The following is a 14,283-nucleotide window of genomic DNA, read 5'->3' on the forward strand; positions in this document are numbered from 1 at the left end:
GACCACAAGGTGCACTGCTTTTGTGGCCTCCAGGAAGTGCAAAATCAGCCACTGCCTGTGCCCTGCCTGGGGCCACCCAGGACTTTACAGAGCAATCTGCAGATGGCTGCTACTTGCATTGGGCGTGGAGGTGCCCAGGAGAGGCCAAGCTGTGAACCAAGGAGGGCTGCTGCTGGTGCTGGGCTTGGGCCCACTTATCAGGCAGTACAGGGCACCCTATGGCCAGCTGCTGCTTGTTTGAGAGATTTTAGGAAAATCTGAAGCATGAGGCAAGAGAGGCCAGTTATATGGAAATGCCATTGGAAATGGCTTGGACTTGCTGGTTAGGTGGGGTAGGGTCTCAGGGAATCACCAGGGCAGGACAAACAGTGTGGGCCAGGTTGATGGAAAAATAGATATGGTGCCTGCCTGTCGGCTCTGTGGTAGGGAGGGCTCAGCAAAGAAGCAATGGCTTCTGCTAGCACTTCTGTCTTGGAAAAAGCTGTCCCCATCCAGCTCTTGCCCTGATGCCAGACAATTTACTTCCTCCCTGTATGTCCCTGGTTCATTTCAAGCTGCTGCCCCAATGCTGTAGCTCAGAGGGAGCGAGTCTGAGTAAGTCTATGCATGAACCCTTTAAGAACTGCCTGGGACCCCAGAAATATCAGCATCACTCATCCACAATCCCTACTGGTTTTTACAATCTGGAGATATGGGGACTTCTCAGCACTGGAATCCTGGGCTGAAGGGTCTGGTATGGGGCTGGGACCCCTCACTCCTCATGGAGGGACCTTAGCAGCCAAGATGTCCCTGATAAAAAACTGCCACATGTGGGTGTGGGAACAACCTATTTTGTGCCTCTGCCCCTCCTACTAGTCTCAATGTGGCTTCTTTTTTAATTCCCTAGTTGTAGGACTTCCATTCAGCCAGAATCAGACAGTTCTGTAGGATGGTTGTTCTGTAGTTTAGTTGTATTTTTTTTATGTAGTGTAGGGTGGAGGCAAGTACCACATTTAACTACACCACCATCTTGACCAGAAGCCTCCCAATCATATATTTTGCTTGTGTTTCTCCTGCCTGGGACTCTCTTCTTACATACCTTCATTGCCCAGATCAATCTCCAAATCTTCTGAAAAGACTACTTAACCAATCATGTAGTAACAAAGCAGGTACTATCTGATAACATATCTTTCATAGTTGTTTTATTGTTGAACTCTGATACTTAGGACTTTACCTCAAACTGCAATGTATGCCCTCTATTAGTACACCCTTCTCTAATAAAATCCATCTCCAATGGTGGGACTCATATAACTAGACTCAATTTTAATACAAATACTAAGAATAATTCCTGTATTTAAAAGGTCCTTAAACCCTAAGGACCTCCATGCTGACCCATCTTCCATAAGGCAATCTCCTTTAAAAAGCAAAAACAAAAAAACCCTTCCTCCCTTTTTCTTGATCACCGAGAATTAGCCAAAAATCACCAGCTAACTAAAACTTGTTTTGTAATTTCATACAATGAAAAGAACATGAGGAAATGAAGTCATTCCTCTATTCAGAAGAGCACATTGACTATATGATGTTATGTGTGAACCAGGTAGCATTCTGTCTGCTGGAGGAAAAGTTTTCAGAGAACTCCTTTACCGTATATCTACCTTCTAAATTATGTAATAGAAACCTAACTCAGAAATAGCAGTTCTGCCTTGGATTCTCACTGAGTCTTAAAAATGCATTTCCCAAACCACACTTTCTTTTGAATACTTAAAAGCAGGGAAAAGATAAATGAGTTAATTAGATATAAAATTACCCTATGTGAACTGAACTAAACTATATTAAATAATAGATCAAATGTTCAAAAGCGAGAATATATAAAATTTAACCTCAAACATAAAAACCCTGGAACTTCAACAGCCTGGAGAATATGCATGCATATTCTCTAAAATGGTAGATATAATTTGGCAAATTTTTACACGTCATGAAATTTTCTTTAGTTATTTTCATTTGGTATTAACAGTTTATCTTCTGGACAAAAGGGATGAGCTCGTATTTTCAAGCAATTATTTACTAACTATACTCACCCCAATAAAGTAACTGAATATACAGTCACATTACTAATGAAATAATGCTGAAATTGGGAATTTAGCACTAAATAAAACAACACATGCACTATCAGTGCTACTAGAGAGCAGTAACCCCATAAAGTTCTCATGGTAAGGATTCAAGAAAAGTCCCTATGTGGATCAGGCAGAAAGAGGGGAAGAACAGCCATTATTAACTCCCTGGATTCTTTTCCCTAACAAAGGGGGCAGGCTTTTCCAGAAGGAGCACTGACAAGTTGTCTCAGCTGAAGGAAGAGAAGGCTGCCTCTGTAGTCCTTTGCAGCCTTTCTATGGCTTCCATTGGAAAAAAACGAACGAACAAACAAAATCCAGAGTGAACAGGAAGAAAGACATCAAGAAAATAGGCTGGGGATGCTGTAACCAGGGAAAGAAATACAGTACATGGGTGGAAAGGGAAGCAATACTCGTAGACCAGGGACAGAAACCCTTGTGAAGGTTACAACCCAAGATGTAGGCCCCCTAAAAGAGTGAGGCTTCCTCGGGTAATAGAATACGCGCTATTCCCCAACTCCCTGCCACAACACCAACACAGCTCTAGGACAATAGCAGTCAATCACAGCTACAAGATGCAAGACATTGACCCTCTCTGAGGAAGAATACCTAAAGAAACCCAAAGTCAAGAGGAAGACAAAGACAAGGATACGAGAACTTGAAACTTCTTGTACCTACGGCTACAACAAACATTAAGCACTGCCCAACTCTCAGTCAGATCAACAAATATCCTCACACTAAAGGCAAATATATTTCAGTTCTTGTTACCTGATACAATGTGTCTGGATTTCAATAAAAAATTACAAAGCATGCCAAAAGGAAAAAAGAAGCAGTGTAGAGAGCAAAACCAAGCACTCAAGCCAAATTTAGATGTGACAGAGAGGTTACAGTTATCAAACAAAACATTTAAATAACTATTATTAATATGTTAAGGGCTCTGATGGAAAAAGTTGAAAACATTCTCAAATATAAAGAGAAAAAACTCCAAGACAAACAAAACAGAACATCCCAGAACTATGGGACAATATCAAAACTGTAATACCCAAAGGAGAAGAGAGAATGGGACAGAAGGAATATTTGAACTAGTAATATCTGAGAACTTTCCAAAATTAATGACAGACACCAACCCAGGAATCACAGAACACACCAAGAAAGAGAAATATCAAAGGAAAACCTACACCTAAACATATTCATATTTAAATGGCAGAAAACTAAGATGATAAAATATTGAAGGAAGCCATAGGACAAAAACACCTTACCTGTAGAGAACCAAGAAGAGCTATATCAGAGTTCTCATCAGAAACCATACAAGAAGAAAGTGGAATGAAATCTTCAGTGTTGAAAGAGAAAAAGAGCTAACTGATAATTGTATATCCAATCAAATTATTCTCTAAACATGAAGGAGAAACAAAGTATTTCTCTGACAAACCAAAACTGAGGGAATTCATCACCAGAAGTCCTGCCTTTTAAGAAATATTAAATGGCCCTAACCGGTTTGGCTCAGTGGATAGAGCGTCGGCCTGAGGACTGAAGGGTCCCAGGTTCGATTCTGGTCAAGGGCATGTACCCTGGTTGCGGGCACATCCCTAGTAGGAGGTGTGCAGGAGGCAGCTGATCGATGTTTCTCTCTCATCGATGTTTCTTACTCTCTATCCCTCTTCCTTCCTCTCTGTAAAAAACCAATAAAATATATTTTTTTTAAAAAAGAAATATTAAATGAAGTTTTTCAGAGATAAAGATACTGATATAGGTAAAAAACTAAATCTACAGAAAGAAAAAAAAAGGAATAGCAGAGAAGGAACAAATGAAGGTAAAATATAATCTTTTATTTTTCTTATTTTTTTCTTATTTTTTTTAATTTTTATTTATTTTTTTGCTAAAAGTATTACAAAGGGTATTACATATGTGTCCTTCCCCCCACCGCCCTTGACAATCCCCTGCCCTCCCTTACCCCCCAGTGTCTTATGTCCATTAGTTATGCTTATATGCATGCATACAAGTCCTTCGGTTGATCTCTTACTCCCCTCCCTCCTGCCCCGCAACCCTCTCTGGCCTTCCCACTGCAGTTTGACAATCAGTTTGAGGCAGCTCTGCCTCTGTATCTATTATTGTTCAAAAGTTTGTAATGGTCTTTATTATCCATGAATGAGTGAGATCATGTGGTATTTTTCCTTCATTGACTGGCTTATTTCACTTAGTTGATCTAAAATTTTATAGCATATAATCAACAAAATGAATAACAGAAATGTCACAAAAGATGGGAAGAAGGAATTAGGAATTCTCTATTATGGGATAGCACCTTATTGTGTTATTTGAAGGTAGACTTAGATTATTTCAAAATGGATATTGTAAACCTTAGGGCAACCACTAAATAAATTTTTTTTTAAAAAAGAAAAACAAGTATAAGTAGTACACCAAAAGAGGATATAAAATGGAATCATAAAATGTTCAATTAAAAGTAGAGAAGGCAGAAAAAGGAGGGGAGACAAAGAACAAATGCAAGGAAGTGACAACACAAAGACTGTACAACTTAATCCAAGTAAACTATTTCAAATATGAATAGTCTAAACACAGCCATTAGAAGGCAGAGATTGTGAGGTTGGATTAAAAAAACAACAAGCCCTAACCGATTTGGCTCAGTGGATAGAGCGTCGGCCTGCGGACTGAAGGGTCCCAGGTTCGATTCCAGTCAAGGGCATGTACCTCAGTTGTGGGCACATCCCCAGGAGGGAGTGTGCAGGAGGCAGCTGATCGATGTTTCTCTCTCATCATCGATGTTTCTAACTCTCTATCCCTCTCCTTCCTCTCTGAAATCAATGAAGATATATTTAAAAAAAAAAAACAAGATGCAATTATATGCTGTACAAGAAACCCGCTTTAAACATAAGGAATCATATAGGTTAAAAATAAACAGATGGAGAAAGACACCCCATGTTAATCCTAATCAAAAGAAAGCTGGAGTAGCTATCTCTCAGTATACGACAGTAGATTTCAGAGGGGAAAAAAAGAGGGACTTTATATAATAATAAAGGAATTAATTCTGCAAAAAGACATATTCTAAATGTGTACAAACCTAACAGAGCATAAAAATACATGAGGCAAATATTGATAGAATTTTTAAAAAATTAATCTGTTGTTATAAAGATTTGAATTATAAGTACATATGTTCCAAGTCATAGAGGACATAAATCAGGGGATCCACACCATTGCTTTAGAAGTGATCTTAAAAGCAAGCAAAGAATTTTAAAATATCTTGAGTTAATAGACAAACTCATAGATTCACATATATTTATGACCCTGTAACATCCAGTATAAACTTTCATGCATATGTAATAACTCCTTTTCTGGGTCTATCAGCTCTATTAGACTTTGGCATATGGAGAATAAATATTTTTATCTTGCTCAGCTTGATTTCCCCAACACCTAGCAAGGTTTTTGACTTGACTAAATACCCAATAAATATCTACTGAATCTGAATTTTACTACTAAATTAAGTTAATCAATATTTAACTGTAAAGTAAGCTATTGTTTCATTAAAAATACAAACTACCAGTTGCATTTATCTTTTAAAGTAGGAAATTTTGGTTTTACAGTCACCTTCCACTATTATCAAACCGCCAATGGGTTTAATAACACAGTTAGAAACAATTACCATGAATCACCATTGTTCACAGGGTCAAGGTGCCACATTGCTTTAGTATTAATTAACTCTTTTAATTTATTCATCTTAAATGATACACAAATTAGTAATTCAAAGTAAATGACAGATAAAATGTCAAAATAAGAGAAGTAGATCTGCAAAAGATTAAAAATAAATGTAAACATATAAACAGTGTAGAAATATAACTCTTAATGAACTGGTGAACTTTTCAATACCAGAACTTTGTCCATTTAAATTGTGTATCAGGGCAGAGTTAAATAATTTATACCTCTAAAATAAGCAAATAAAATGCAAATAGGGAAGGAATACATTACTAGACAAATCACAGGGTCTAAAGATGAAAGACGTGGAAAAAAACATGATATTTTATTGAGCTTTTACATATGTATGATTTGAATAAGAACAGAAAAGAAAATACATTATTCACTGTAATCACTTTAAATTATGCAGTTTAGGATTCATCTCCAATTAATTTCTATCAGGCTAGGTTAAAAAAAAAACCTGAAATTTCAGTTACTTCCATAAAATTTTACGTTATCTTTATGTAAAATTATTTTGCACTGAGGAATAACTGTTTATTATAAACTGCCAACCTTCTTCAGATAACAGATGATTTCTATTTTACTATTTGGAAATGCCCCTTATATACCAAACAGGCGCAAATCTGATGCCCTAAAATAGGGCACGTGGGGACATTTATTTACTAGATAAAATGCACTGATGTTCTTCTTCCTCTATCAAATAATTCTTTCAAAACCTTCTTTACAAATATCACTATCTGACTTATTGAAATTATATTTCACTCAACTTTTCAACCAAAGTGATTAAATAGGAAGTAAAGGACATCTCCATAGGCTTGTAAACACTTGAGGTTCACTCTGAGTCCGGCATGGTAATGGGAAATACGATGGGCCACTTACCTGACATGCATTGTAAAGGAGTTGGTGCTCCAGTTTCTTAATACCCAGAATCTGCTGAAACATTTCATAGAGCTGCTCCTTGCTCAGAATAAGTTCAGACACAGCACTGAGGGTCATCCTACTTGGCTGTTTACACAAGTCCTCTTCACCTCTGTAAATGGCATCGTATTTGGCTATCCATGAGCTCAGCACTGTCTCTTTGCTTAAGCCATCAATTTCTGGCAAACTCCGCACACGTTTCTCGATATTCTTCTTAAACACCTCTCTGAAGTCATTCGAAGAACATCCTCCACTCTGAACCATTCTGGCCACTCGATCACTCTTCAGAAAAACCTGGAAAAAAAATAAAGAACAAAAACCCGTTTATAACTAAGCAGAGACACTAACACACCTGCTTGTAGCAATCTAGCCAGTCTTAACACCAAACATTCCACAGTGATTCAAATGTTTTTTTAATATATGATAATGAATGATATAATGGAGGCCCCAAATCTACTCTCTAAAATGTTGAAATATTTAGGAGAGACAGTAACCAGTGTTGAGGAACTGTAAGATGACCTTGATCTACATGCTATCCCCCCACCTGTAAATCAGAGGCCTCTCTGCTAACTGAATCCTTTAAGAGTTGATTAAGAAAGTAATTGGAGATATGACTGTACTTGGGAGTTCTGGCTAGTTTTTCAGCAGAGATAAGATCCCCTATTGTTAGAACGAGGATCTGAAAGCCAACAGTGTGGTAATTCCAGTATCCAAGTCAATACGCATCATGTATAACTCAATCACGAATGCTTCACATTTGGGCATGAGGGTACGCCCGACCCATCACTGATCTCACCAGTCCTCCAACTTGTCACACATTTCTTCTAACTAGGAAAAAATGGATGACAGAAAAAGAGATGCTCATGAAATAGGTAGGAAGAGATGGGCAATCTATATATATATATAAAAGCCTAATATGCAAAGTGTCCCCTTGGGAGTTCGACTGGGAGACCGGGAGTTCGATCCATCAACTATGAAGTGCACTGACCACCAGGGGGGCGGCACGAAACGAAGGGAGGCCCCAGCCAGCAGCTGGAAGGCCCCGATCAACCCTGGCCTGGGGATCCTACCCATGCATGAATTACATGCACCAGGCCTCTAGTAAGTAATAAAGTCATCCTATATAATAAAAGCCTAGGTGGTGTGGTGTGCGACATCATCACAAGATGGCCACCACAAGATGGCCACCCTCACGTCATCATAAGGTGGCCACGACAAGATGTGGGATCCTGTGGGATCAGGCCTAAACTGGCAGTCAGACATCCCCCAAGGGGTCCCAAATTGGAGAGGGTGCAGGCTGGGCTGAGGGAACCCCCGCCCCCATGCACAAATTTTGTGTACCAGGCCTCTAGTATCATATAAGAGACATCAGGCAATCTCTCCCTTCCTCTAAGTTAAGGACCCAAATATAAATAAGTATCAGTCATGATTTATTAAACATCTATTCTGTTATCAATATTCCTAAGCATCCTCTAGGGGTCATATATAAATGCTTTATTCCTGCTTTTTTTCTTTCTATAATGACAACAAATTATCCCAGAAGAGTCCACAGGACTGTTTATATGCAGCCTCCAAAAGTTATATCTGTAATTAAACTTATGGAACAAAAATTCATGTCAGCTTTTACCCTAAGAACTGACTCATAATATGGAGCCACTCCCAGGTTATGACCCTATCACCTGGACCACGCTACCAGCATGTCTGTCTGCATGTGGGCAAGCAGCACATGTGTTCCATACAAAGTGGCCTCGTTCATCCCACTGACTGCCATGCTCAGCTACCGGACCCCAAACCTTTCCCCACCACTTTATATTTCCTCTTTCACACAAAATGTCCTTGCTTCCTATCTTTGCTCAACAGACAGAGTATTCCTGATTCTCAAATATTTTGGTTTACTGACTAATGTACTGAACCAGGGAAACATGTATAACATACATGCAATGCTTCCTCTCTCTCTTTCTCAGCTGTGGCTTAATTACTTACTATAGGAAAGATTATGTCTTATTTTCTAATTTTCCAAGTCAAAACTAATTTATTCTTAAGTGACAGATATAAGAATAGTACTTTTAATATATCTAGATCAATGGTTCCCAAAGTGAGGCACATGCCCCACAGGGGGGCGACTTGATTTTTAAGGGGGGCAATTCGAGAATGAGTTATTAACAGTGAATTTTTCACATTTCTTATGGTTCTAGGGGCCTCATATACAGTACATAAATATACATTGTAACATACTTATGCATTCCAGTTCTCTATGTTTTGAAAATTTATTTGCTATTTTTTCATATCACTTCATATTATTATTTTTAACAATTTCTTAGTAATTTCTTCCTCAGTATTTCAAATGTCCTTTCGTTCATTTATTTTTCTCTTTCATGGATGCCATGTTCTTTGGAAGCTTGTTTAGACCAAATGAATGGCCCTTTAGGCTTCCTCCAAGTGAATAGGAGTTCACTTTTTTTAATAATAATAATTATATGTCACGGGCCGGGGGAAGCATCAGGATTTTAGAGATGCTTAGGTGGGGCATGGCCAAAAAAAAAGGTCGGGAACCACTGATCTAAGTCAAAGTACATGGAATTAAGATATTTAACAATATATTTTGTCAAAGAAGGCCATTTACTACTTCAGAAGACATAAGGTATCCATCTCCTTCTTTGTCATCTTCATCTAATTGCACTACTGTCATTGGGCACTAGAACACTATATGTAATATTATATCTATGGGGAAATAACTGAAGTTGAAACAAGCAACTTTTGAAAACTTGTAATTTTGTCTAAAGCTGGAATGGCAAGACAAATGGCATATTAGTATATCTTTCCTAATTCCTGTGATAGCTAGATCTTAATTAGGAACATAGGAAAGCTCAAGTAGTCAATGAAGGTGAACTGTGCCAGTTGTCAATCTATAGCTTCTCAGCACTACCCTGCTTATGCCAGCCAGGATAATTTTAAAGGGTGCTGATTGTTACTGTATTGATTTTAGAGAGAGAGGAAGGGGGAGGGAGGGGGGAGAAAGATAGAAGGAGGGAGAGAGAAACCATGATTTGTTATTCTACTTATTTATGCACTCATTGGTTGAGTATTGCATGTGCCCTGACCAGGGATCAAACCCGCAACCTTGGCATATCAGGATAACGCTCTAACCAACTGAGCTACCTGGCCAGGGCAGAAGGATTCTTCTAACTGGTTCTCTTCTTATTTGGAGGTGCATGGCACCCACCCATGGACAGCTTCTCTCCAGACCTCTGATGGTGGCTTCATGCCATCCCACCCCCATTGGCAGGTTCCCAGTGAGTTCTGCAGGGCAGCACCTCCCTGGGGACCATTTCCCTCCAGCACCCAGAAGGCAGATTTCCACGAAGTTCACTTCTGTGAACTTCTCTGACATCCAGTAGGACACAACCACGTCTTCTCCAGTGAGGTCTGATTCCAGCCTTGGGGATGGGGGACTGGGACCCTCTTCCAGATTCCTTCCTTCCTTGGATGCTGTGTTCCCCTATCTGCTACTCCTGTGTTCCTTATTTTCCTTACTCATGTAGTCAATCCCACATTGTTTGTATTAAATTTTCCCTGTTCAATTATTGTGTGGCTTCTGGCTCCAGATTGCACCCTGGCAATACTGAAACCCTATATGTAATATTATATCTATGGGAAAATAATTGAAGTTGAAACAAGCAACTTTTGAAAACTTGTAATTTTGTCTAAAGCTGGAATGGCAAGGTATTTTTAAAGTGCAATATAACTGAAGACTGGCTTCAGAAAAACTTTTAATTACTTGATATTTAATATTCCAAGTTGGCAGGCATTTCATTTTTTCCAACTTCTGCCTAACACAGTCAGTACTAAATTCCACCAAGTAATCAAACCACATTTTTGAAGCAAAGACTATTGAACTTAAGTACTATCTGGATTCTTAATTTCGCCTATAAAAGCCATACCTAGAGCCATACTTAGTCCGATTACATGTTATTTAATTGGCATTTATTAAGTTAACAATGTGTCAAGCAGTTTGCTAAGTGTTAGAGACACAAAGATAAATGAACCTAAGACCCTGCCCTCACACAGCTAGTGCTCCCTGAGAGAGACAGAAGAAATAATAAGATACAATCAGGTAGGAGAATAATAGAAACCTATGCAAAGGGAGGAAAAGCTAAGGAGAAAAAAATTATGAACTCTGTTGGGGAAGGTGAGGTGGTTCACAGGGTAGAAATGACAGAACTATAATTTTATTTGGCCTGTGGGTTAACTGAGGGGTAAAGTGAGAATAAAATACATTTCGGGAAAATAAAAGAACAGGATTAAAAAGCATAGAGGCATTCCACAGCATGACCTTTTAAGGGAAATAAAAATTTTCATATTGCAGGAGCCTTAAATATAAGGGTGAGGGCAGCAAAGGCTGGGCCAAACAGACCAAGAGAGACCAGACAGCAAGATGCATGTGTGCCATGCAAGGCATCGGTGCTCACTCTGGTGACCAGGAGTCAGTGATGTGGGCAACCAGGTACTGAAATGTTGAGACACATGAGTTAGAGAAATAACTGGCAGTAGCATCAAAGGTAAAAGGACAACTGACCAGAGCAGGGATTGGGATATCAGTTATCAGAGGAGTACAGTAGACCGGGTGAGAAACAGTAAGTGCCTAATCTAGGGCAAAGGTCATGGGCTAGAGAGAGAGGTAGAAACAAGAGAGCAGGCTGAGAGAATTAACAGATCGTGATATCGTGATGATTTACAGAATGTGTGAAAGTAAGGCAGAAAAAACATTATGATTCACAGGTTTTTTAATGGGGTGCCTGGACTCTACTAACCTAAAATAAAGAACCAAATAATACAGGTAGAACAGCGTGTGTGTGTGTGTGTGTGTGTGTGTGAGTGTGATGTTTGTATATAGTGGTGGGTCATGGATAATTCCGTTTGGGTAGAGGTCAGCTTTGCAGACAAAATACAGTACAAATAAAAAAGAATCAAGAACAAAACTCTATGAAATACCTCCCTTTCAATGGCTGACAGAACAAGTAGATGCAGGGGAGGCCGGTGGTGCCAGGACACCAGAAGGAAAATTATGACATGTTGGCAATTAAGGGGGGAGGGGAGAGAGAAGAGAAAATGAAATGCCACAATAAAAATCACTTAAATTAACAAGAGAACGGGTTGATCTTCATCACCGCTAGGTCTCCTTTTGCAAAGAAGAGTTAGTGACATGGTGAAGAATGGGAGCCAATTGGCAGGAGGGAGAAGAGGACCAGTGGCAGTGAAGTTAAGACAGCAAATATAATTGTTCTCTGAGTGAAAAAGGAAGCAAGATAGAGGAAGGCAGAGCTAGACCAGAAAATTACACACAGGCAATGGGGAAGGCAAGTCAGTAAAAAGAGGCAGATTATGGTAGATGACAGAACATAATGCTGCAAGGTCACTTCTGAGATTAGTTCGTAAAAAATGGTGGGGCCTTCTCTCTCTCACCACTTGCCCTAGGGCAGTGGTCGGCAAACTGCAGCTCTCGAGCCACATGCGGCTCTTTGGCCCCTTGTGTGGCTCTTCCACAAAATACCGACTTCTGCACATGGGCCACAAAGTTTCAATCACACTGTACATGCGTGCCCGCATGTGGTATTTTGTGGAAGAGCCACACTCAAGGGGCCAAAGAGCCACATGTGGCTCGCGAGCCGCAGTTTGCTGACCACTGCCCTTGGGGAAGCAAGCTGCCAGGAGGCAAAGACCCCAGGCGCTCAGTCTAACAGCGCTCAGTGGTCTGCCAAGAACTGCATGAGTGGGCTCGAAAGCAGAGTCTTCAGTCCCAAAGGATCCACGGCTAACAGCTTGACTACAGGCTCTTTCTAAGCAGCAACAGCCAGCTAAGCCACTCCCTGATTCCTAATCCTGAGGAACTGTGAGGTAATATATATTTGTTTTACACTGCAAATTTGGGGATAAGCTGTTACACAGCAATCTACAAATACACTCATAAACCCACATGGCTCACTCTCTTCATTTGGGTCTCAGTGCCGTCACTTCCTCAAAGGAAGTCCTGTCCCTCCCCAATTCACCCCCCTCCCCTCTTACCTTGCTCCACCAGACAGGTATTTACTAGTATTGTCTGTTTCCCCAAACTAGAAAGTAGAGGGCACCAGAGTCCTCGTTTGGTTTGCTAGTAAAGCCAGTGCCTGATATAGAGCCTGCCCCGTGTACACAGTAAGAAGTCAATAAAGACTTGTTGAAAAAAGTCATGACTATCTATCTAAAGGATTCTCCAAGAAGAGGACTAGATCTGCCTCTAGCTCACGGGTTTCCTAAGAGATGATGATTGTGCCAGAAGAACTCGGAAACTGAAAATGTGAGAAGAGATCAGGTGGAAAGGCATGAGCTCCCGAGGGAAGAGATTTTGTGTGAGAGAGGAAGTACCAGGATCTGAAAGCAGAATAAAGAACAGTTCTCCAGGCCCAGGGTGCAGGGGAGGCAGGGACACTGCTTTTCCTCCGTCTCCTCTTTAGGGTGCTCCTCTGTTCCCCATCGGTTAGGTCTGGGGCACTCTGCTCTGCATGTGCTCCCAATCGAGATACCACCGCAGTGTGTCCATCAACCCCTCCTGGTTTATTTAAGCTTCAGACGTGGAGCTGCAATACCAGCCAACAGCTTTCCTTACATGTCCCACTGGGCCCCTAAACTAAACAAGTCTCAAATGGAATTCGTGACTTTTCCAATTACTTGTTCTGCCTCTTGCTGACCTGCTTCAGTCAATGTCAGAAACCTGCTTCAGTGACTGCAGGTCCCTCCTTGAGAGACCGGGGTGCCATTCTCAGTGTCCTCCATCATCTCCATGTTATTTTCCCCAACAGACAATCTGTCACCAAACGCTGCTGGTTCCACCCCTAAATCCTCTCCAATCCCTCTCTCCATACCCCCACAAGAGTTCTTCATGCCCCTCACTGTGACTTAACTTCCTAAGAGCAATAGCCTCTTCTTACCTGGCCCTCCTGCCTCAGAAGTTTCCCCAAAATATTCTCTTCACTGGCATCAAACTAATATTTTCTTTTTTTAAAAAAATGATCACTTTAATCCTCCTCCAACTTAAAAATTCTTCACTGACTTTCCACTAAAACCATCCCCAAGGCCTCAGATCCTACTTTTACTTGCATCAAATGAATTCTCTGGTTTCATCATAAGTCATTCTCTCTCATTCAATCTCCAGGCTTCACTGGCCTTTAAAAAAACAAACCCACATTGTCCATTTCACTGTCATTGAAGAGTAATCTCTCAGCAACACTTCAGGTCCCCACTCAAACTGACCTTCCTCGGACATTCCTTTTCCCAGTCACCTTGAATTACTCAGAATCTGTCTTGTGTGTCTGTAATCCTAGTATCCTTTCTTTTCCCTTTGAAGTACTTATCACTTTGGAACTGTAGTAATTAAGTGAAAATTCTATTACCATCATGTGTGTGTGTGTGTGTTTTACTCACTAGTAAGTTCCATGAAGCCAAAGACAGCTTCATTCACTTTATCTGTAGCACCGAGCACCAGGCCAGAGAAAGCACTCAGAAAGTATCTGAGTAAATGAGGAGTAAATAAATGATT

The 14,283-nt window shown here is 40.2% G+C and overlaps 1 protein-coding gene across 9 annotated transcripts in view; it reads right to left on the reverse strand.

The window, feature by feature from the left end:
- Positions 1-14,283, reverse strand: part of CADPS2 (calcium dependent secretion activator 2) — a 497,767-nt gene that overhangs the window by 317,893 nt on the left and 165,591 nt on the right. For all 9 annotated transcript variants that reach the window (XM_070423807.1, XM_070423806.1, XM_070423804.1 and 6 more), the window contains exon 3: positions 6,672-7,004. In XM_070423807.1, the coding sequence (XP_070279908.1) occupies positions 6,672-7,004 (333 nt within the window). The remainder of the gene's footprint in view (positions 1-6,671; positions 7,005-14,283) is intronic.

The sequence above is a fragment of the Myotis yumanensis genome, unplaced genomic scaffold (assembly GCF_028538775.1).
Source record: "Myotis yumanensis isolate MYYU_CA2020_CCGP unplaced genomic scaffold, mMyoYum1.0.hap1 SCAF_9, whole genome shotgun sequence".
Lineage (NCBI taxonomy): Eukaryota > Metazoa > Chordata > Mammalia > Chiroptera > Vespertilionidae > Myotis > Myotis yumanensis.